The sequence below is a fragment of the Phyllobates terribilis genome, unplaced genomic scaffold (assembly GCF_046119375.1).
Source record: "Phyllobates terribilis strain yellow unplaced genomic scaffold, ASM4611937v1 Scaffold_125__1_contigs__length_5108534, whole genome shotgun sequence".
Taxonomy (NCBI): Eukaryota; Metazoa; Chordata; class Amphibia; order Anura; family Dendrobatidae; genus Phyllobates; species Phyllobates terribilis.
Window position 1 is genome coordinate 3,130,062 of NW_027362885.1, and position 24,127 is coordinate 3,154,188.

General features: G+C 47.6%; 1 protein-coding gene and 1 pseudogene across 3 annotated transcripts in view; one reads left to right on the forward strand and one right to left on the reverse strand.

Moving 5' to 3' along the window:
* LOC141203873 (UDP-glucuronic acid decarboxylase 1-like) overlaps positions 1-5,486 on the reverse strand; it is a 90,754-nt gene extending 85,268 nt beyond the window's left edge. For all 3 annotated transcript variants that reach the window (XM_073663854.1, XM_073663852.1, XM_073663853.1), the window contains exons 1-2: positions 5,370-5,486; positions 3,224-3,343 (exon numbers count right to left, since the gene is read on the reverse strand). In XM_073663854.1, the coding sequence (XP_073519955.1) occupies positions 3,224-3,343; positions 5,370-5,393 (144 nt within the window). In that variant the 5' untranslated portion in view covers positions 5,394-5,486. The remainder of the gene's footprint in view (positions 1-3,223; positions 3,344-5,369) is intronic.
* Positions 1-24,127, forward strand: part of LOC141203879 (UDP-glucuronic acid decarboxylase 1-like) — a 1,228,705-nt pseudogene that overhangs the window by 506,398 nt on the left and 698,180 nt on the right.

Genomic DNA, 24,127 nt, shown 5'->3' on the forward strand with positions numbered 1-24,127 from the left:
CTGGTTTGGAGGACGTGGGCCAAAAGAACGAGGTAAGGAGGATGCTGGCCAGAGGATGAGGATGCGGGCCAGAGAACGAGGTATGGAGGACGCGGGCCAAAAGGACGCTGTCCTGGGGACCAGGTATGGAGGACGCGTGCCAGGAGACCAGGTATAGAGGACGCGGGCCAAAAGAATGAGGTAAGGAGGACGCTGGCCAGAGGACGAGGACGTGGGCCAGAGGATGAGGCATGGAGGACGCGGGCCAAAAGGACGAGGACGCGGGCCAGAGTACGAGGTATGGAGGACGCAGGCCAGAGGACGAGGACCAAAAGCGACGAGGTGTGGAGGACGCGGGCCAAAAGGACGAGGTGTGGAGGACGCGTGCCAAAAGGACCAGGTATGGAGGACGCGGGCCAGAGGACCAGGTATGGCGGACTCGGGCCAAAAGGACCAGGTATGGAGGACGCGAGCCAAAAGGACCAGGTATGGAGGACGCGGGCCAAAAGGACCAGGTATGGAGGATGCGGGCCAGAGGACCAGGTATGGAGGACGCGGGCCAGAGGACGAGGACGCGGGCCAAAAAGGACAAGGTATGAAGGGCGCGGGCCTGTAAAGGGCGCTGGCCAGAAAAGGACGCGGGCCCGGAGGACGAGGACCAAAATGGACGAGGTATGGAGGACGCGGGCCAGAGGACCAGGTATGGAGGACGCGGGCCAGAGGACGAGGACGCGGGCCAAAAAGGACAAGGTATGAAGGACGCGGGCCTGTAAAGGGCGCTGGCCAGAAAAGGACGCGGGCCCGGAGGACGAGGACCAAAAGGGACGAGGTATGGAGGACGCGGGCCAGAAGACGAGGTATGGAGGACGCGGGCAAAAGCGGACGAGGACGCGGGCCAAAAAGGACGAGGACGCGGGCCAGAAAAGGACGAGGACGCGGGCCAGAAAAGGACGCGGGCCAGAAAAGGACCAGGTATGGAGGACGCGGGCCAGAGGACGAGGACACGGGCCAAAGGACGAGGTATGGAGGACGCGGGTAAAAGGACGAGGTATGGAGGATGCGGGACAGTGGACCAGGTATGGAGGACGCGGGCCAAAAGAACGAGGTAAGGAGGACGCGGGGTAGAGGACGAGGTTGCGGGCCAGAGAACGAGGTATGGAGGATGCGGGCCAAAAGGACGCCGGCTAGGGGATCAGGTATGGAGGACGCGGGCCAGGGAACCAGGTATGGAGGACGCGGGCCAAAAGAACGAGGTAAGGAGGACACGGGCCAGAGGACGAGGACGCGGGCCAGAGGACGAGGTATGAAGGACGCGGTCCAAAAGGGACGAGGTATGGAGGACGCGGGCCAAAAGGACAAGGTGAGGAGGACGCGGGCCAAAAGGACCAGGTATGGAGGATGCGGGCCAAAGAACCAGGTATGGAGGACGCGGGCCAAAAGGACCAGGTACGGGGGACATGGGCCAAAAGGACCAGGTATGGAAGACACGGGCCAAAGGACCAGGTATGGAGGACGCGGGCCAAAGTACGAGGACGCGGACCAAAAAGGACGAGGTATGAAGTACGCGGGCCAGAAAAGAACGCGGGCCAAAAAGGACCAGGTATGGAGGACGCGGGCCAGAGGACGAGGAATGGAGGACGCGGGCCAAAAGGACGAGGTATGAAGGACCTGGGACAGGGGACCTGGTATTGAGGACGCGGGCCAAAAGAACGAGGTAAGGAGGACGCCAGCCAGAGGACGAGGACGTGGGCCAGAGGACGAGGTATGGAGGACGCGGGCCAAAAGGGACGAGGTATGGAGGACGCGGTCCAAAAGGACGAGGTATGGAGGACGCGGGCCAGAGGACAAGGACGCGGGCCAAAAGGACAAGGTATGGAGGACGCAGGCGAAAAAGGACGAGGAAGCGGGCCATAAAGGAAAAGAACGTAGGCCAATAAGGACGAGGACGCGGGCCAAAAAGGACGAGGGCACGGGCCAAAGAGGACGAGGACGCGGGCCAAAAAGGACGAGGACGCGGGCCAAAAAGGACGAGGACGCGGGCCAAAAAGGACGAGGACGCGGGCCAAAAAGGACGAGGACGCGGGCCAAAAAGGACGAGGACGCGGGCCAAAAAGGACGAGGACGCGGGCCAAAAAGGACGAGGACGCGGGCCAAAAAGGACGAGGACGCGGGCCATAGAGGACCCGGGCCAGAGAGGACGAGGCCGGAGGCCAGAGAGGACGCGGGCCAGAGAGGACGTGGGCCAAAGAGGACGCGGGCCAGAGAGGACGAGGACGCGGTCCAAAAAGGACGAGGACGCGGGCCAGAGAGGACGCGGACCAGAGAGGACGCGCGCCAGAGAGGACGCGCGCCAGAGAGGACGAGGACGCGGGCCAAAAAGGACGAGGATGCGGGCCAAAAAGGACGAGGATGCGGGCCAGAGAGGACGAGGACGCAGGCCAGAGAGGACGCGGGCCAGAGAGGATGCGGGCCAGAGAGGACGCGGGCCAGAGAGGACGCAGGCCAGAGAGGACGCAGGCAAGAGAGGACAAGGACGCGGGTCAAAAAGGACGAGGACGCGGGCCAGAGAGGACGCGGGCCATAGAGGACGCGGGCCAGAGAGGACGAGGACGCGGGCCAGAGAGGATGAGGGCCAGAGAGGACGAGAACGTGGGCCAGAGAGGACAAGGCCGCGGGCCAGAAAAGGACGAGGCTGCGGGCCAGAAAAGGAGGAGGCTCGGAGGCCGCGGGCCAGAAAAGGATGAGGCCTGGAGGACACAAGGACTCCCTCAAGGGCGGACTAGGAGGGCAACAACGATGTCGAGGAGGACTAGGATGGATGAGGAGGAGGTTAAGGATTGACGAGGACGACTCATAATAGGTGTACAATCATGATGCAAATATCATTAGAAAACCGCTATGTCATACTTCTGGACCCAAAACAATGAGTAGAGAAATCGTAATGCCTAAAAGTTTCAGATTCCTTCCATAAAACATGGCATGAAAACCTTGGCCAATTTTTTTTGCTAGTGATGCAACTTCACTTAGCTTATTAAAAAGTTCTTTCAGAAAGTTGATTCATTTTTCATTCATTCTATCATGTACGGTATAGAGACCAATTTCCTTTTAATCCAACTAAAAGATTTGGTGCAGAAAACAGCATGCGCGGAGGTGAGGAACAGGCAGGATGTTTATACCATCCTTCAATTAGAAGAAACCTATTAGAGGGTATTTAGACCAGAACGGTTTGCCATTTCGTACTTACAGTTAAAGGCTCTCCTTGTAGTGCTTGTAGTACAAAGTTACTGACAACTCTTCCATCATTCATGTGCATACGTGGCCCAAATGTATTAAATGTCCGAGCCACTCTGACCTCCACACCTTCCTGCCAACAAGAAAAGCAGTTTAGAGACCACATTTTCTTCCAGTAAAAATTAGACTTTTGTTTGTAAAGACATTCTACACAAATAAGCATGTATTTTTCTACCATAGCTTGTATCGCTTTACAAGGTTGTTTTCATTACGAGTTTTGGAAGGTACCACTAACCAGCCTACTGGCTTCTTACTTGCCAGGGGGCGTTCCTGAATGAACGACGAAACTGACCAGCAACATGGCCGCACAGTTGGTCCAAACTGTCCACTGTTGACAGCAGAGCTAGCTTTGCCTCTGCAGCATTGTGTAAGTGCAGGGACAATGAGCCTGGCTGGATCCAGCCATCTGGCTAGCTTCAGAGCAGCACTTGCAAGCTCTATAGCATAAAGCATACAAGAGCTGCACTACTTGCCCAGGAACCTAGCCACCTCTGATAGAATACTGCCCTTTGTTAGTTTGCAGAGGTAGCCGGTAGCCTATGGAATTAAGAAGCCCTCTGTTCTTATGAATGTTGACAAGCTGCTTGCTTCTATGTGCAGTTTAAAATTGTACCCATTTATAAAAAGAAAACCCATGTAAATGTTTCCAATAAGTTGTGATTAGCTTTCCTTGAGAGGGCACAGCATGTATTATATGACATAATGTTATCAATGCAGCATTTCCTATAGCAAGGACACACATTCACAAAACCATTTGTCGAAGACCTCAGGTCTATAGAGAATTGCTCTGGCATGGTTAATTGATTCTGTAATTTCTGACTCGTATCAACACATTCTATTTTACATAATGAAACACCCTTTGAAATTTTTGGTTGGAAATAAAACATAATTAGCAATAATATAACAACTTCAAGCCCACTGCTGTGAAGATCAAGCCATTATTATATCAAGATGAGGCTGGCAGCAGAAGAGTGGACTGGCCACCCCAGAACTCATTGTCATTTAAAGTTATGGCAGAAACCCAACTTCAAAGACTGAACTTTGTGGTTTTCACAAAAAGATAGCAGAATTAAGTCACAGCCTCGTAGGAAAAAAAGCAGATGAGTAGTAGATGCTAAGAAGTCACAGCACCACTAGAAGGCTATCTGAGTGGTTCCCTACGTTGACCCAGTCTATATAGAACACCTATAACATAGTAACTGAAACATTTCCCACTTTTTTAGGCAATTACAGAGTGAAGCAACCTTGAGCAATCAGCTTTAAAACTTAGGGGAGGGAGGGGGTAATTGCAGTATGTATGTTCATTTCAACTGTAGCACCCAAATGAAGGATTGCAGCTTTTATTGCCCTCTGTCTTGCCAGGTCTTGCATAGGGCCCTAGCGGCTTAGCTGATCGTTAGCAAGATGGGACCCTCATTTAATTCTCCAATGGTGTATTTTGGGTTTTCGTTTTGTTTTACCATTTCTACCATTCTTAATGTACAGAACATTTATATTGCTTGTGTGCCACAGACATTTTAATATTGTAAGACTAAATTGACCCATTTCAGATGGAGCATGCTGTAAAGATAGTAGATTTAATACAAAAAAGCACTCTATTACATGGGTAGTGGAAAAATCAATTACTCCATCACATACAAGATTAGCTACTTATCAAGGGACTTAAAACTGCGCAAATTACACAACGTGCAATAGTTTTGAAACTTGGGCAAATCACACCATCAGCAAAAAAAAACAATCCCTCAGCAAATAAAGTCTCCCTAATGTAATTAGAGCACAGGAAATACATAGGGCTTAAAGATATAGAGGTCAGAATAAGGGCGTCTGCAAGGCCTCATTAAGAGTTTTTGTCAGACCCCATTATTCGGACCATGATATCCTCCAGTTTTATATATTTGCTTGGGAGACAAACGATTTTTTTTTTTTAGACATTACTGTATAACCGACTAATGCTATCCATAATTTCCACGGACCCACAGACTTGTATGAGCGATTTTGATTCATGACATGGGTCAAAAATTTGGGGTGGGGGGGAGGGGTGTTATTGTAGGTTGTAAGACGTCTTCCAGATTACACTGAATATTAGTAACACGACCAACCTGTTTCATATAAGAATAGCACATGGTCTCTGCTACTCGCTTTCCCTCATCATAACAAGCTCGGGGCCAATAGGATTCACATGTCCCCAGTAGTCTTCATTTTGAGGGTGTACTTCTGGATCTGATGATTAACATAGGAGGAGATTGAGGACAAAGCATAAAGTGAATGTAATAAAAAAATAAGTAGAATACAGACTATGGGCTTTACAAGGAACCATTATATCAAAACAACAAACAATAAAAAGGCCAAAGATTACAAGAGCCGACATGACATCATTTATCACAGTCTGGACTTTTTATCTTTTGCTCTGCAGCTTGACACCTGAGATAATGGTGGTAAAGATAATGAGACGCAGGAACAATGTTGAAAGCGATTTCAAGTGTAAAGGCCCCGTCACACATAACGAGATCGCTAGCGAGATCGTTGATAAGTCACGGTTTTTGTGACACAATAGCGATCTTGCTAGCGATCTCGTTATGTCTGACAGGTAGCAATGATCAGGCCCCTGCTGTGAGATCGCTGATCGTTACAAAGCTTCCTGGACCATCCCTGGGTCGTTGCGCTCCCGCTGGGCAGTGTGCATCGCTGTATTTGACACCTTATCAACGACCTCGTTAGCGATTCAGAACTGAGACACGTAGGCGTGCATAAATTGGACTTTTCCGCGCCCCTGAAGTGGAGGAACCCCAAAACCGTAAGCGTTAAAATAAAAAAAATAAAGTGGTTTAATGCGTAATTTCAGTGGGGATAATGGGTTCCTATGGGAGAAAGTGCAGCCGCAGGTGTGTAAAGAATTGACATGTTGATTCTTTTTACGCCCGCGCTTTCTCCCATAAAAGTGCAGCGTATATTTACGCAGTGTCTGTACGGCAAAGTGAATTTCACATTCACTTTGCCGGCAGACCCAGGGGCACATGGAGCATTTTTAAAAAGCGTGCGCAAAAAAGTGGTCAAAAATGCACGTAATTTTACGAAAAGTAATTTTATGCACGTCTTTGTGACACAATACAGTCCCTATCAAGGTGTATATAGATAGATTGGCCTCATCCTCTGATTCACTGGAAACAATCTGCGCTAAAGCCGTATTTAGACGGAGAGAATTCTGCTCAAATCGAGCACGAATAGATAAAACAAGTTCAATGGCCTGTGGAAATCAGCCTTTTACAGAACAAGAACATCAATCTAAACTGCGTGAGGAAGAACGATTGTTCATGTGCACACTATATGGGGACAGAACGATCACATTGTTAGCGCACAACCCCCATTTAGATCACAGATATGAACCCTCTAGGATTACTATTTTGTGAATATTTTTTGCGGCATTACTCAATAAACAAGAGTTTTGCAATATATAAAATACATTTATTTAATTTATTTTAATTCTACATTATGTTATATAATATATATTTTACATACACATACTTTTTATCTGTATGTTTTTGCTCTAATCATTGGCCTTTGGGTCAGGCTACTCCCTCACATGAGAGACACCTGTTTTTCATGTATCTTTGTCTTATTTTTATTCTTATCAATAAAATATCTATTTTATAAAGGTATTCCTACTGTGACATGGTCCTTTCCACCCTCCTGCATTAGGATATTTGGAAGGTTATTCTTTTATCTCTATTTGTTTCAGTGACGTGGCATTCTTGGTAACCAAACTATTGATGGATTCAAAGTAAACTTGCCAGATTACAGACAACATTCAGTGTTATTCACTGTTTTAGGTAACTCTAATCCCTAAATATTCCCGCAGCAGCCTATACCACTCCCATGTGTCTTACTGTCTATATATATATTTTTGCCTGAAATTCACTTACTATAATTTATAATAGTAATTTGTAAGCGTTGATGAACGATATTAAGGTGATTAAAACTATGGATGAGTGAATCCCTGTGTAACAGACAGCTGTCCAGCCAACACCTGAAGTGAATGGAGCGGAGGGCAAGCATGCGAATCGGCAGGTGTTGGCCAGGTTTTATTTCCTGCTCTGTACACAATCGCAACCAACATGTACCAGTGCTACTGTCACAGCCAACAAAGTACTTTGGTTCTGGGTAAAAGCAAAAATCTCAACAAGGCAAAAATATCACGTGATCAGTAAGGTGAAGGGTCTTTTTGGTCAATAGAAGAGTCAAGAAGGATGCTAAACAGATAACCAAAACACAAGAACCCAAGGAGAAGGAATTTGTTAAGACACTTGATGCCGCTCACGCTGATGCCATGAAACTTAAGGAAGAATGTGACTTCTTGCTTCCTCAAAGAGAAAAAGGTAGTCGTGGAAGCATGGGAACATTAGACAAAAAGCTGGCCAAGGTCGAGGAAAGAAGATTTAGGAGAGAATTATAGGCAGAGAAGTGAAGAAAAACGGAAACTGAGCAAGTTCGGCAGTCAACAGCATCGGCTGAACTTTGCTGTAGTAGTAGCAACTGCAGAGACAACGGCGACAACATAAATATGCATGAATCTATTACAGTAAAAGGTAATTGAAAAATACCGCCATCTCAGGACAAAGGTAATCGGTATCACTATTAGTTGAAGTATGATAATCATAATAGAATTCTAAAACACACAAGGTGTTAGTCTCCAGAACCATTACACTCTACAAATCAGCTAAGGTAATCTAGAGGTGTTAAGGATCCAAACTGAGCTATTATAAAGTTGGCAACACATGCAAATATAATCTGGACCTGAAATATGGGAAAAAAAACTCTGCGAATATAGATAATGTATAATCATTTTTATGCCATATACCCTTAAAAGGATATCATGGAAATGTTTATAAGTATATTGAAGGATTTACATCAGTGGTGTCAAACTCAAACACAGGGCCAAAATAAAAAAAACTTGGAGAATGTTGCCGGCCAACCAGTACAGTATAATGGGCCCCACAGTCCTCCATACGGTATAATGACATAGGGGTGGTGGTTCTGGTGTAGCGGGACAAATATAAAATCACCCTGCAAGCCAGATTTGGCCCACAGGCCAGAGTTTGACACGTATGATTTACGTAAACACAGAAGAATACAATTTGAGATCAAATAAATAAGAGGACCAAGTCCAAATAAGCCCAGTTGGGGTAGTGACGTGTTGTGTGACAAAAACATGACGGAGGACAAGATCCCGGAAACTTCCTCCAGATAATCTCGAAAGATGATTCAGAGTGAAGAAAAAGAAAGGACTTCAACCACCTTTACTGCAATCTCCTTAAGTCCTCACATGTCACTACCCCAACTGGGCTTATTTGGACTTCGTCCTCTTATTTATTTGATCTCAAATTGTATTCTTCTGTGTGTTTATGTAAATCATACGTGTCAAACTCTGGCCTGTGGGCCAAATCTGGCTTGCAGGGTGACTATACATGGCCCGTGACACCAGAACCACCACCCCTGTGGGGCCATTATACTGTATGGATGATTGTGTGGGGCCCATTATACTGTATACTGGCTGGCCTGCAACTTTCGCCAAGTATTTTTTATTTTGGCCCTGTGTTTGAGTTTGACATCGCTGATGGAAATCATTCAATATACTTATAAACATTAGACTGATATCCTTTTAAGGGTATATGGTATAAAAATGATTATACATTATCTATATTGGCATAAGTATTTTCCTATATTTAGGTCCAGATCATATTTGCATGGGTTGCTAACTTTATAATACATCAGTTTGGATCCTTGATACCTATATTATCTTATCTAATTTGGGGAGTGTAATTGGAATTGGTTCTGGAGATGGTAACACTCAGCTCGTGGGTTTTAGAATTCTATTGTGATTGGCATGCTTCATCTAATAGGGATACTGATTACCATTGTCCTGAGATAGTGATATTTTTCAATTATCTATAATTGCCTTCTTCAATTACCTTTACTGTAATATTTATGCATTTAGGGACTCAAATATTTTGCCTTGTGTTCTTGCAAGCACATTTTTATTCTAACCATTGCTTACAATTTTTTTTCTGGTTACTTGCATAGAAATATAACGCATCTTGTAACATATTGAGATCTGATGGTCTTTTGGGTAAATCTGGTATTGCGCCATCTTTTCAAACAAAAATGTACAAAAAAATGCGATGTGTATAACTAGATTAAAGTTGCGCATCCGTACGCTCCCCTTCTGGGTGCGATGCACAAGATCAGACTGTTCGCTCTACTTTGCGTGCGCGGTACGCGCCTCTAACAAGATGCACCATATAAATTGATGCCATTTACCTCACGCGCATGCGTGAATGTCAATAAGTGACTGGAACGCAAATTGGTCAATGTGCACATGTGCGGTAGCACATTTCCTTTTGATATGTGAATATGTTGCGGTCTGGAGCATGCGCAATTGTATCCCCAATATGGTTGCTCTCGGTAAAGTCGAACAGCCATTTATCTTTCTTTGATGGTCTGTTCATTTAAACAAATTCATTCAGCTGATACAGACCCGTGAGGAAGCCACAGTTTGTTTGGCGACACGCGTTGGGCATCTCTGCCCTGCAGCTCTCTTCCAACCATTTTCTAATCGAGGATCTTGCTATATCATGGCATTCAAAGGTTTGCGATATTTTCCTTTTGACACAATTATGTGTCTTGCATTTATCTCCAACAGTTCTGTTAGTTCTTTTGTGGCACTTATTTGATGCTTACAGTGCATGTCATTTTTATCATCGCTTTACTAATTGGCAGAGTAGGTATTATTTTAGTTCATCTATTACTTTGACAAGTTTAGGCGGCCAATTTATTTCTGTTGGTACTTTTGTCAACATATACTATCCACAATTTGTATGGATAGTCTATAATTAATCATACTATGTTCTAAATGTTTACACCTTGACCATCGAGTCTTTCATATATTTCTAGGCATAGATTGTTGACAACACATGAAAATGTCCTCAGTGCTGTACTGTTCTACTATTATCAATCTTTTAGACTCTTTATGGTTGGCGGTTTGAGATGCATGGGCTATTTAGGCTTATTTTAAGTTAACTGTGTTTTCATGTAATTTTTGACTAAGTGTTTTTAATTGTTTGCTGAATGGTTCAATAAAATATTTTCTATTTTTGGTGATCCCTGTATCCATAGCATGTTTCTTTCTGGTTTCTGGTAAATTGGCAATTCATCACATGCTGCAGGCTCATCCCGAGTACTAGGTGGTGCCTTCTTTAAAATGTGTTTCACATGTTTGTTAAATTGTGTCTGGTGTCAACAGGTCCAAATATAAAGTTATAAAGTTGCCTGGAATCAACTGGATAAAACAAAGGTTTTCGGCTTGAATGGAGTTTCAACTGAGCTAGGACCACTTAAAAAGGAGTGTCTAGTTGAATTTTACACCAACCAGCTGGCACAATGCCATCCAAGAGATGATTACAAGGAATTGTTAACACTGGCACTCCTGTTCCTTGGTTCACTGGCAAACCCAGACATACACATCAACACTCCAGGCGCCTACCATCATGCTTGATGGATGGCCAAAGTGATATTCAGAGCGTATATCTTCATGATTCGTCACCAATTTCATTTAATTTTGACAGAGTTAAAAAGTCTCCGTCAATTTTGCAATTTTACTGCCTGCTTATACTTGAAGGCTGGTACCGCTGTCAGATCCCAGCCACATCTCCGTGAAATGACTTGACATTACTCCAAGAACTTGTAGCATACAAAGGAATCAACCAACCTGTTGCTGAGGCAGCAATAAAAACTTTCCACAGATACCTGTGGCACCTCACTGAGATTATGGTGGGTCTGGCTTTTTCTAACCGTTAGGTTCTAACTGCAGAAAAGGTTGAGATGGTTCTGGCGGTATAGCTATTGGGCTTAATTATGATTATTAATGAGTTGGGGGCGCCACTGGCGTAGGATGGTAGGGTGCCAACCTCCACGTAGGTAGGGATTAAGTTAGTTAGGGACAAAAAGAGGGATATTGCCCATTGGTCCTTTTTCCTTCTTTCCTCCTGTTTGTATGTGCTCAGGTCCTTTATGTCTCGCACTACCAAAAGGAACTGGCTACTCAATTATTATTGGGTTATGTGTTTAATATATTTTCCCCTTCTTCCTCTTTCATCTCATGTTCTTGTGGTGACATTAAAATACCAGTGACCATCACCTCTCTTCATTTAATGGATTTATTGTCTAATCAGAGGTATTGCTTCTGCTAGTATTTGTCCCTTTCGGTCAAGCATAAAAACAAGATTAATGTAATTTTTGACTCTGTACATGCTGAGAAAGGGCATGTGGAGCTCCTTTATAGAGTTTACATAAGGGTTCCACAAGGTGCCCCGCATAGGTTACGGGGGAATGCATATGTCCGCAGGGACTGCCTATCTCCCTGGCAATAGGGGTTGTTCTAGAGCTATGGACCTGAGCGCTTTTGTTTAGGCCCATTGCCGCACACCTGGGTGTGACAAGCACTCTTTGGAGCACATTCCATTTAGATTCCCTTTCTCTTTCCCAGGTCTATTTAAACTGGGGATATGTGGTATAGGGTTAGAAATTAAGCGAGTCCTGTCCCTGGCCCTTGGTGTATGTGTACAATTTAAGTATCATAACCATGAAAGAGGGTTATTTATTTTGGGAAGACTCTAACACTACAAATTGCTGCTTTATGGGTTAAATAAATATGTTACCTTTATATTTTCTCCTATCCAACAAGCATCTTTCAACATATCTTTTACATTGATCCTTATCTAGTTAGTATTAAAATAAGATGGTCACTGAAGTGTACCATTAGATGCTGTTCGTTGCATGACCATTATTGTGTCTGAGCAGGACCTTTCTGGGTAAATTTTCCTGCTTTGAGTATAGGTGGGGTAACCAGTTATACATGTGAAAGGTCATGTGAACACCTGATGTTGTTGGGTGTGATAACTGGAGAAAAGGAGTGTATGAGTGGATCACTCTTTTATTGTGTATATGTTAGTCTGTGAGCACTTGCACCTTATTTTATAAGTCTTTGATTAAAAGTTAAATTTTAATTGATACACAGCTATTTCAGTGAGATGGTTCTGGCTCTGCAGAAGGAAGGCAACGATGTCTGCTCAACTCGCGTGCAGCCTGCCGAAGACCTTGTGTCACACAAGAAGCTTCATCACTTCATGTCGTCCAACACAAAAAAACCTGTTTGTTGCACTGGAAATAAACCAAGATTTTCTTCATCAAGATCCTTGTCTATGGCACACTAATGCAAGTTACAATGATGCATCCTCAAGTCGCTGGATGGAAAATCATGAATGATGCCGCTGAAAGCTCCATTGCCAGGGGCGTACATAGGAATCATGGGGCCCCATAGCAGAAGCTCTGATTGGAACCCCCCCCCCCCCAAAAAAAAAAAAAAAATAAATAAAAATAATTGTCTGGGTCACCAAAGATCAGATCTCACAACTTTCCATCCTTTACATAGTAATTTTCCTCCTGCTCGAGTCCTAGATCTCTTTCATTGCCCCATAAAGTGTGATGCCAATAAAAGGGCCCCCCAAACACAGTATGATACCCCCATGGTGAATTCCTCCACATGCACAGCATAATGACCCTACTGTACCCCACCTCAACTTCCAGGGAAAAGTATGCTGACCCTAACACAGTATGATCATCCCCCAACTGTGAGCCCCTACAGCTAAAGATGATGGTACATAATAAGGGAGGGTGTTAAACATAATAAAAGAGGAAACTATATAACTAAGGATGGCGCTATACATAATAAGTGAGTACACTATATACTAAGGGACGGTGCTATACATAATAAGGCTACATTCCTGTATCCGTGTGCAGTGTCGGTGTGCTGCCCTGTTTTACCGACGCATTAAGCATGTCCTATTCTAATCCTCAATATCGGATCAGAACAGGACATTCCCTGACCCTTACAGATCTCATTCTCAGATCCGTGATTTTCATGGATGTGTGAATGGATCTATAAAACTGTACGAGTCAGTGGACCATCCGATAAAAAAATCTGGCAGCACAAGGACATTTCACACAAATGTGAGAATGCAGCCTAAAGCCCCCGTCTCACATAGCGAGATCGCTAGCGAGATCGCCGCTGTGTCACAGTTTTGGTGACGCAACAGTGACCTCACCAGCGATGTCGCTATGTGTGACACTTTGCAGTGATCAGGCCCCTGCTGTGAGGTCGCTGATCGCTGCAAAGTGTCCTGGACCATTTTTCTGTGTGTGACCAGCGGGAGCAGCGATCAGGCTGGTAACCATGATAAACATCGGGTTACTAGGGGCACACGCGTTCCAGCGCCACCATATTGCTCTGTCCCAGCGCCACCCTATTGCTCTGTCCCAGCGCCTCCATATTGCTCTGTCCCAGCGCCTCCATATTGCTCTGTCCCAGCGCCTCCATATTGCTCTGTCCCAGCGCCTCCCCTCCCCAGTGTTTCAGTAAAAAAAAAAAAAAAAAAAATACTTACCTCAGCAGCTCAGCTCGCTCCCCTGCAGCATTCTCCTGGCTGCCGGCAGCTTTCTTCCTGACCCAGGCACGCGCTGGATGATGACGTCATGAAGCTGCACGCGCCTGGGTCAGGAAGGAAGCAGAGGACGATCCCTGCAACTCCGCTGCTATTCTTCTCCTGACAGCAGCGGAGCTGCAGGGATCGCTCCCTGCGCGCCGCATGCAGGGAGCAGCTGCACCTTGCGGGCCCCTTAGTGCAGCTCCATGGTGGGGACCCAGCACAGCTGCACCGGCGGCGGTATGTCCGCCCCTGGACTGCTATGGGGCCCTCTAGGCTCACGGGCCCCCTGGGCTCACGGGCCCCATAGCAGTCGCGTGGTCTGCCGCCATTGGCGGTACGCCACTGTCCATTGCACTCATGAGCACATTCAATTCAACACTGAGCACTCAAGAAGACTAGAAATAGTTTATTATCCAGTGTGTGGAAAAGCATCACCATGACATGACTATCCTGAAGCAAATAAAGGGTGTTTCGTTAAAAAAAAAAAAAAGAGTGAAACTACTGTAAAGTTGTACATTTACTTTGCTGCAAGACATTACAAATAATTGCAACATTGTTTACTGGTAACTCAATCATCACAAAACTAACAATGTTACGAAATTTTGTGTATGTTACAATCACACCAAAATGGAATTATACCCAGGGGTGAGACCTAAAAATTGGCACAAAAATTGACTGGTGCCTGTACTCAGCTACTTGCATTTCTCCACATTGCAAGGACATTTTTTATTGAATAGACAAAGCATTTCGAAAGCACAGTTCCCTTTTCAAAAGGGAACCCGTCAAGTAGAAAATGCCGTCCGATCTGGTGATTTTTATAGAAATGTAGCGGAGCCAATTGATATATACTATATAAAAAAATATTTCCTTACTTTATATAACTTAATATATTGCTCTGAACCCCTGTTCTTTCTATGCATACAAGTCCAGTGAAAGGCTCAATTAGAGCCGGCCCTAGAGCGGTGCAGACAGATAGTGGTCATTCAGTAAGTCCCCACTGGACTCCTAAACCTCTGCTCTTTCTATGCTTAGAGCAATATATTAAGAGTTATACTGAATAATTACCCACAAAATCACATAATCCGCTCTTCTCCTATTGATACAATACTGTCTGTTGATCATACAACTTTCTAAAAATTATGCATTTCACTTAGACATGGAAAAAAACGCCCCAACATTCTGGACAGCAGTTACATAAATGTGCATGCTATATAGCAACTCACCCAACATGTTCAGGGTTCCTATTGTGTTGGTTTTTAACGTCTTGATTGGATTATACATGTAATTAGGAGGAGAAGCAGGAGAGGCTAAATGGTAAATTTGGGCCACTGTGAAGAAAAAGAAAAACCACCACCACATGTAACAGTGAATTTTAACTGCAATTTATTTCTAAAATGACTTATTCCTGAAAAATGTACAATTATTACCTATCCAATTAATATCAGTTTCAATTGTTCCTCATGTAACTTAAGGGAATGTGTCAGTAGATTTTTGCCATCCATTTAATCTGACAGCAGCATAATGTAGAGGCAGAGATCCCAATTCCAGTGATGTGTCACTTACTGGGCTAATGCTGGTTGTTTAAATAGTAAAAAAAAAATAAAAAATTCAACGGTTTATCAGCTGGAGATCATTACTAGATGACTAGGCGTCTCACGCCACGTGGTTCATTTGCGCTGTGTAATCCAACCACTGGTTGGCAGCTTTCTGCCTATGCACAATGTACACAAAAGCTGCCAATCAATGGTCTGGGTGGAGTCATATAGACTCAGCATTCAGGCAACTGCTAGACCGGCAGCAAAGAAAACTACACCAAGCAGACCACTAAGTGACATCACTGGAATCAGGATCTCTGCTCCTACATCATGCTGCACTACAAAAACATAGCAAACACCTGCTGAAAGACTCCCTTTAATAATTGATTTTCCACAGAATATTTGCCCTGGAACCTGAACGTGGTCTCTAATGAAGCAGTTTTGTGTGATGAAATGCAAGGATATCCCAAATCAAGGCGTGGGCTGAGGCAGAGCAACAGTACCGACCCCCGAGCTGCATCTTCTACCAACATCAAATGTTGTAATATTTAAAACTCAGATGACATATGGAGGTGGGCTTAGTGTAATAGAAGTTGAAAGGGTTATGCCATTTAGATCTGTTTAGGGACCCAATTCATCAACATTCACAATAGGTAGTACAAAATTATTATATTAAAAAACTCTTATAAAGAAATGCTTCTGCACATACCCTATGTGTAAGGAATCTGCAGCCAGTAAAAAACTCCAGGGGGCCGATTCATAACAGTTTGCACCAAAACGCTACAATAAAAATGTTGCAAGATTTTTCACAACTCAAAAATCGCACCAAAAGGTCATGCCTCTTGGCATTTTTCAGCCATTTCCCCCCCAACAGCTGGATGGGGCGAGGGCAAGCGCCACTGAAGTGACTTAAAGGGGTACTCCGGAGATAAATAAAATAAATAAGTTGTACTGTCCCTGCCCTCTATAAAGATGAGATGCCCTGCGCACTTCTGTTATCATTAGAGCACTTGTAATTCAGTGTGACAGCAGCTGCTCCCCTCTGGGACAATACATCACAGCAGTGTGAAGCTCTCCGCTGTAAGAAACAGCCAGTCCGAGAAGAAGGAGCATGTCAAGGGAGTGGCCTGCTCTTGGCTTTTAATAGCAACAGATGTTGTGGGCGATATGCCCTTTTCCAAGATGGCGCCAGTATACCTGGTCTTCTAGTGCACAGATGCGGAAGTCCTTACCTCCTGTTCTGACATGCGTGGTATTAGCTACAGGAACGCCGAGATTTTGGCGCTATATGCAAATGCAAATTGGGGTGAGCCATGTTTCCCTATTTGTATACACAGCTGCTGCATATGATCAATTATGTATTGACATGAGTGTTATGGCTATAAGCCTGTTTACATTGTTGTTTTGCACTAAGTCATTTACACTGATTATGCACCATCATGTCTTGTAATATTATTTATCTGAAAGATTATGTATATTATGCACTTTTCATGTAATTGCTGTTGATTACTATTGTAATTAGATCGCCTTAAACACTCTGCACTTGCACCTTACCTATGCTTGAGAAAGGGCCACAATTTTGGACCGAAACGTTGCCATATGGGCTATTAAACATGTATGTATGTATGTATGTATGTATGTATATGACGCGCCCCCCTGGGCCATGTTCAAGGGACACCCGGAGCCGGATCTGGATAGGGGTAGTAGTCCTTCTGGCGGTGACCCGGTCCGTGCCCAGGGTGGTCAAACTAAGTGTGTGGCAGTCTTTTGTAGATGTTGTTTAAGTGTCGACTACGCCACCCGTTGATTGCGGCTAGGAGGCCGCCGCTGCAGAGCAGACCGCTGAGGCCGGTGGTAGGATTGTGCAGCAAGGATGGTATAACCCCCAACGGGAGGGGTATGGCCTCAGGGCAGCAGATGTGGAAGTTGGTGGTTGTGATGGTGCAGCAAGGAAGCTCAGAGACAGGTGATGCAGTTTCAGGGTTTTTACTCACAGGTGTTGCTCCGGTCACTCCGGCCTTGAGTGACCACCCGAGCCGTGCTGCGTCCACCAGGTGTGGGACTCGGCCAACTCCCAGGCAATCCAGAGCGTGGTCCTGAGCTCCCTTCTCTCTCTCTCTCTGCTGGCCGTTCCCACCAGGGATCCACCTTTGTCCAGCTCCCTCGGGCCTCTTGGTGGTAAAACCTTCTCTGGCTTTCCTGACCCTATTCGTGGTGTGCCTTCCTGGTGGATGTGGTGAGGGTCGTGGCAAAACTTAACCACGACCTCCGGTTCCTGGCTAAGGATCATTAGCCTCTGCCAGTTAGGGTTCCGGTACCCGTTTCTGCCAACCCTTCACCCTTCTGGTTTACTTCTGGGATCTTAGGGTTCCCTCTTGTCTTGTGTCTCTGGGCCTTACTTCCTCCTTCTCTCCACTACAGGCCTGGCCCTGGAGCTGGGCCCAGCCGGAGCCACAGCTCCCTGTCAGCCCTCCTGGCTGAGCTCCTCAGTCTGACTGACCCTGTCCTAAGATGGTGCCCACCATATATACTCCCTCTATGTGTGAGCCCAGGTGACTAGCACCCAATGGGCTCCTACCTCTATGCCCAGAGTCCCTCCCCTATCTGCCCCTACACTACTGGGATGTTCCTCCCCCCCTCCCACTCCAGCCAGGGACAGACGCTGTCGTACCTGCACATCTAACTGGTGGGAGTACCGTAGTTCTGTCCCCCGGAAATGGGATGAGTGTAGTGCATGCAGCTGTCTGAGCTCAGTCCCACACTCCATCCTTACCCGGGAGTGGAATACCACACCTCTGGAGTGAGGTGCAATACCCCTGTAGCAGCCGAGTCCTCAGGGTGCTACATTCTCCCCTGGTAAATCACAGCACGTCCTCGGGCTGTAAAAGAATAAAAACATACCAAAACATACAAACTTTTTTAAAACATACACTAACATATAAAACATTATAAACACATATAATATGACAGGTAACTTCTCATATATTATTTTAGCAATATAACTTTTGATATAAAACTTTTCATATAAAATGTTCTTAAGCTTCTGGCCACTGTGCAAATTGTGACCAGGTAAAGGGCCACAGTCACTAGAAGAAAACAGCAGTTTTCCTATAAAACCGGTAGGGGGCGCCTTGGGAAGCGCAACTATGTACAGGTTATGGCCGCTCTCAGTCCTCGGCCAGGTAGAGGGAAAGAACGACCGCTCTCAGTCCTCGGTCAGTGGGGATAAGGGATGGCTGCTCACAGTCCTCAGCCTGTGGGGAAAAAGGGATGGCTGCTCACAGTCCTCAGCCTGTGGGGAAAAGGGGCACACAGGTAACAGTTCACACTAGTCCCAACGGGGACCACACTTCACTTAGCAGCAATTCACATAACAGTTCTTGTAACAGTTCTCATACCCCGACGGGTAACTTTATACAGTTCTCTTTACCGTTCAGTGGTAACGATGCCCTCCTGCTCCTTCCTGAAGGTAATTTTCAGACCCGTCCGGGTCCTCTTGTTCTCCTCCATACCGCAGCTCTTCTTCCGTCAATCGGTGCACATGAAGGGCGTACGGTCCTTTGGCACACTGATGCCGGGTGAAGGTGACCTCGTCACCCAGGTAAAGGTCACGACCACGGTGTCCCTCCGGCAGATGAGACTCGACATCCCTGCGGGTGACAAAGACGTCGCCGGGGGTTCTGTGATCCCTGATAAAGCCCCAACCGTGCTCCAGTTGGAACTTGATGACAGTCCCGGTGGCACGGGGACCATGGGCCGCACGGCGGTCTCGCCGGGTCCGGCTTTTCTGCTCCGCGCTCTGGACCTGCAGCCGCTCCTCGCGGATCCGCCTCTCTCGCCGTTCCCTCTGAAAGACCTCCAGCTGCTGACGGCAGCACTCCGCACGCTGTGCTGCAGCCGCCCGGGTCTCTTGGGTGAACCCCATGAGGTTTTCGCCGGTGGGGTCCCATTCAAACTGCGCCTCCTCCAACGGGAGTGGGGTTATCTTGGCGGGCGCCGGAGCCGGGATCAGGGGCTCACATAGGGGTCTTTCCTTCCGGAGTCGGAGATTGAGGTACTCCGGTGGCCACTCAAAGGGCTGCCCATCCGGGCAAGTATGTTGCGTGAACAGGTCTTCACCCAAGGGTAGCACAGTGGAGGTTGAGGGCGCGGTGGTGGTAGCGGCGCCCGGATGCACCAGGCCTTGCGACCAGGCCGGTGGCACCCTAAAGGTGAAGGGCACTGTGGAGACGGCGGCGCCCGGGGGTACTCGGCCTTGCGACCAGGCCGGTGGCGTTTCCTGCTTGGCCGCGCTCAGGGTCAAGGCGTGTGACGTCACAGGGGGCGTGGCCGCGGCTCCTGCCGCTTGAGGCCTAGTTTGGAGCGGTGGCGGTGTAGCAACAGGAACGATCAGTGGGACTTCGGGCTCTGCGACGGGGAGCTGGGGCAGGCTTACGGCTTCTGGGCTCGGGGTGATGACGTCCCCTTTACCTGCTTCCATCTCTTCAGCTCCTTCCACGGCGTCGTCTCCGGCCTTCGTCCCTCCTGCACCATCCTCAGAGGCAGGCGTGCTCCTCGTTGCGGGTGGCGTCCTATACTGGCGGGTTCCAGCCTGCAGGGCCATTTCTCTGCTCCACTCGGCCAGTACTTCTTGCTGCACTCGGGCCATCTTCCGAGCCAAGCCCTCCAGCGCGGTCTGTGCATGCTCCCGATCTTTGGGGAGCTGTGCCAGGATCTCCACCAGGCCTTCTGGGGTGGCGGCCTGCAGCAGGCTCCTGACCATCGGGTCGGTGCTGCCTGACTCTCCCTCCAACTCCGGGTGCGTTCTCTCCAGACTCCTCCAGGCTGCACCCATCCTCTCTCTTTTGTTCTTGATCCGCCCATACTGAGGGCGGTCCTGGGGCAACTTGGTGATTGTCAGTTCCAGGGGCAGCCCTCTCACGCTGATGGACATTTCTACCATTGCAGTCTCTGCTGGTGGGGGCGGTTTCCGCTTTTGGCGCCATTCCTGGACCTGGCCCACGATGGGAGGTGGCCTCTTGCCACCCTCTGGCACGCCCATAATGGCGTCCGCTCTGCCAGGGCGGGAAATCGTCTCAGATGGCGGGAATTGTCTCTTTATGGCGGGAAACTCCGTGGATGGCGGGAAAAGGCTGCAGATGGCGGGCAAACGGCGGGAAACGACCCGAGATGGCGTCCGATGGCGGGGACCCTCCGGAATTGGCGGGAGACTCCTTTTTACGGTAAATGTGAACTTTTCTTCAGGCACGCAGTACCCGGTGGTTGCGGGCACGAAATCCTGCCGACTACGCCAAAGTTGACGCGCCCCCCTGGGCCATGTTCAAGGGACACCCGGAGCCGGATCTGGATAGGGGTAGTAGTCCTTGTGGCGGTGACCCGGTCCGTGCCCAGGGTGGTCAAACTAAGTGTGTGGCAGTCTTTTGTAGATGTTGTTTAAGTGTCGACTACGCCACCCGTTGATTGCGGCTAGGAGGCCGCCGCTGCAGAGCAGACCGCTGAGGCCGGTGGTAGGATTGTGCAGCAAGGATGGTATAACCCCCAACGGGAGGGGTATGGCCTCAGGGCAGCAGATGTGGAAGTTGGTGGTTGTGATGGTGCAGCAAGGAAGCTCAGAGACAGGTGATGCAGTTTCAGGGTTTTTACTCACAGGTGTTGCTCCGGTCACTCCGGCCTTGAGTGACCACCCGAGCCGTGCTGCGTCCACCAGGTGTGGGACTCGGCCAACTCCCAGGCAATCCAGAGCGTGGTCCTGAGCTCCCTTCTCTCTCTCTCTCTGCTGGCCGTTCCCACCAGGGATCCACCTTTGTCCGGCTCCCTCGGGCCTCTTGGTGGTAAAACCTTCTCTGGCTTTCCTGACCCTATTCGTGGTGTGCCTTCCTGGTGGATGTGGTGAGGGTCGTGGCAAAACTTAACCACGACCTCCGGTTCCTGGCTAAGGATCATTAGCCTCTGCCAGTTAGGGTTCCGGTACCCGTTTCTGCCAACCCTTCACCCTTCTGGTTTACTTCTGGGATCTTAGGGTTCCCTCTTGTCTTGTGTCTCTGGGCCTTACTTCCTCCTTCTCTCCACTACAGGCCTGGCCCTGGAGCTGGGCCCAGCCGGAGCCACAGCTCCCTGTCAGCCCTCCTGGCTGAGCTCCTCAGTCTGACTGACCCTGTCCTAAGATGGTGCCCACCATATATACTCCCTCTATGTGTGAGCCCAGGTGACTAGCACCCAATGGGCTCCTACCTCTATGCCCAGAGTCCCTCCCCTATCTGCCCCTACACTACTGGGATGTTCCTCCCCCCCTCCCACTCCAGCCAGGGACAGACGCTGTCGTACCTGCACATCTAACTGGTGGGAGTACCGTAGTTCTGTCCCCCGGAAATGGGATGAGTGTAGTGCATGCAGCTGTCTGAGCTCAGTCCCACACTCCATCCTTACCCGGGAGTGGAATACCACACCTCTGGAGTGAGGTGCAATACCCCTGTAGCAGCCGAGTCCTCAGGGTGCAACATTTATACACACACACACACACACACACACACATATACAGGGTGGTCCAAAAGTAGGTGGCCAGAAAATAATAACATTTATTTTGATTTATATATAAAATGATATTTACTAACACAAGCATAACATTGACAATTAAATTTTATTCTGAACAATAATACAAAAGCCCTTAAATTTTATCAACGCAGGTGCGGAAACTGTTTTCCATTACAAGTTGCACAGCTTTGAAGTCGCCTCTTACGTTTCAACAAACTTTTTTACACAAGTCTCTTTGGGTATTAATTTCTTGAAATGCATCTCAAGTAATTTTCAAATCACTGACACTTTTTGGTTTTCGACTATAAACTTTGTCCATGAGTACTCCCCAAAAGAAAAAATCCATTGGGGTCAAGTCTAGTGAAAGTGCCGGCCAATCAAATGGGCCTCTTCAGCCAATCCATTTATTAGGAAATGTTTCATCAAGATACTCGCGGACCACTCTTGAATAATGTGGAGGGGCCCCATCTTGTTGGAAATAAAGGTCATTTGAATTAGGCTGTTGCTGTAACTGGGGAACAACTTGATTCATAAGAATTTCGAGACACTTATCTCCTGTGACTGTTCCATAACCTTCATAACCTTATGTCCACCTACTTTTGGACATGTATGTACATATACACACACACACACACACACACACACACACACACACACACACACACACACACACACACACACACACACACACACACACACACACACACACACACACACACTCTAGGTGGCGCTCATAGCAATCTTTACATGACAACCACAGGGGTCTGCTGCGTGATGGGGTCACCGATGGGCGGGGTAAGTGACGCGCTTACGGCACTGTTAAATGCTGCTGTCAGAGATTGACAGTGGCATTTAACTGGTTAACAGCCGTGGCTGGATTGCAATTCCACCCGCGGCTGTTGCAGGCACATGTCCGCTGTATAAATCAGCTGGCATTTGCCCGGTTCAGTGCAGACTCAGCGCCAGAGCCCCTGCTGAACCGACCTTTCCAACGTGGTGCGTACTATTACTGACCATGTTGGAAAGGGGCTAAAATCACATTTCACTGATTAAAGCAATCTGTCACAAGGTTTCTGCTGCATAAACGTAGAGGCAGAGAACCTGATTCCAGCAATGTGTCATGCCACTTACTGATCTGCTTGCTGCAATTTTGCTAAAAAAAAACAAAACAAAAAAACAAACAAACACACACACACGCGCACACACACACGCACACGTGTGTGTGTATGTGTGTATATATATAATTTTCCAAGTGCCAACTGAAACATGTGTTCACTTTGCACTTGCATTTCTTTTAATCTCCCCACTGTCTGCCAATTTACCTACATTATAGATCCAAACAGAATGTTAGATTCCTCTGCTGAGGCTGTTTCACGTAAGGACACGGGACGTGGTCCCCAGCATGGGACACCCATTCAGGGCCGGCGTAAGGGCAGGCAGACTAGGCATCTGCCTGGGGCCCCCAGCCCGTGGCGTGCCGCTATAGGGCCCGTGAGTTCGTCCCCCCGCATCGCGCATTGAACTGTATCGGCAGCGGGAGAATGACTGTGCCTGCAGAGTGGAGTTGCTGAGACGCTCTGCAGAGCATGGAGCAGCTGGAGAACGAGGAGAGGTGAGTATTGTATGTATTTGTTTTTTTATACGTGGTGACCATAATACTGCAGAACTGGGGGGCTGCATTATACTGTATGAAGTGGCTGAATTATACTCTATGGGGGGGCAGAATTATACTTTATCGTGGACTATGGGTTGCATTATATTATATGTGGAACCCCAGGGGTCTGGTTACCACAGTAATAGCAATATTACGTCTGTGAGCAGGTGGAAGGTCTCCTGGTCAGGAATCCTAAGCATGCCACACCTCCTGCCCAGTCCTGGGAGGGGAAGAACTTCCCCTATAAAAACTGGGGCTGAGGTGGGGTTAGAGAGAGAACACAGACAGAGACAGAGACACAGTCTGGTCTGGTGTGGAGCAGTTACAGGGAAAATAAGAACAGGAGCTCTGTGGGAGCAGTGATAAAAGGAGTCCGGGACTGGAAGCTGTAGAGCTCGTCCGGACTGAAGAGATCTCACCGGACACGGAGTCCGAGGCTGTGGGGACTGTTCCATACCCAGCAGCAGAAACCGACCGGCAGGGGATTTCAGGTCCTCTGGCCAAGAAACCCGAAGACACGGTCACACGCAAGGGACCAGCACCGCCGTCGTGGAGCGGAGGCTACCAGAAGGCCCCGAGTCACCGGCCATACGGGTGAG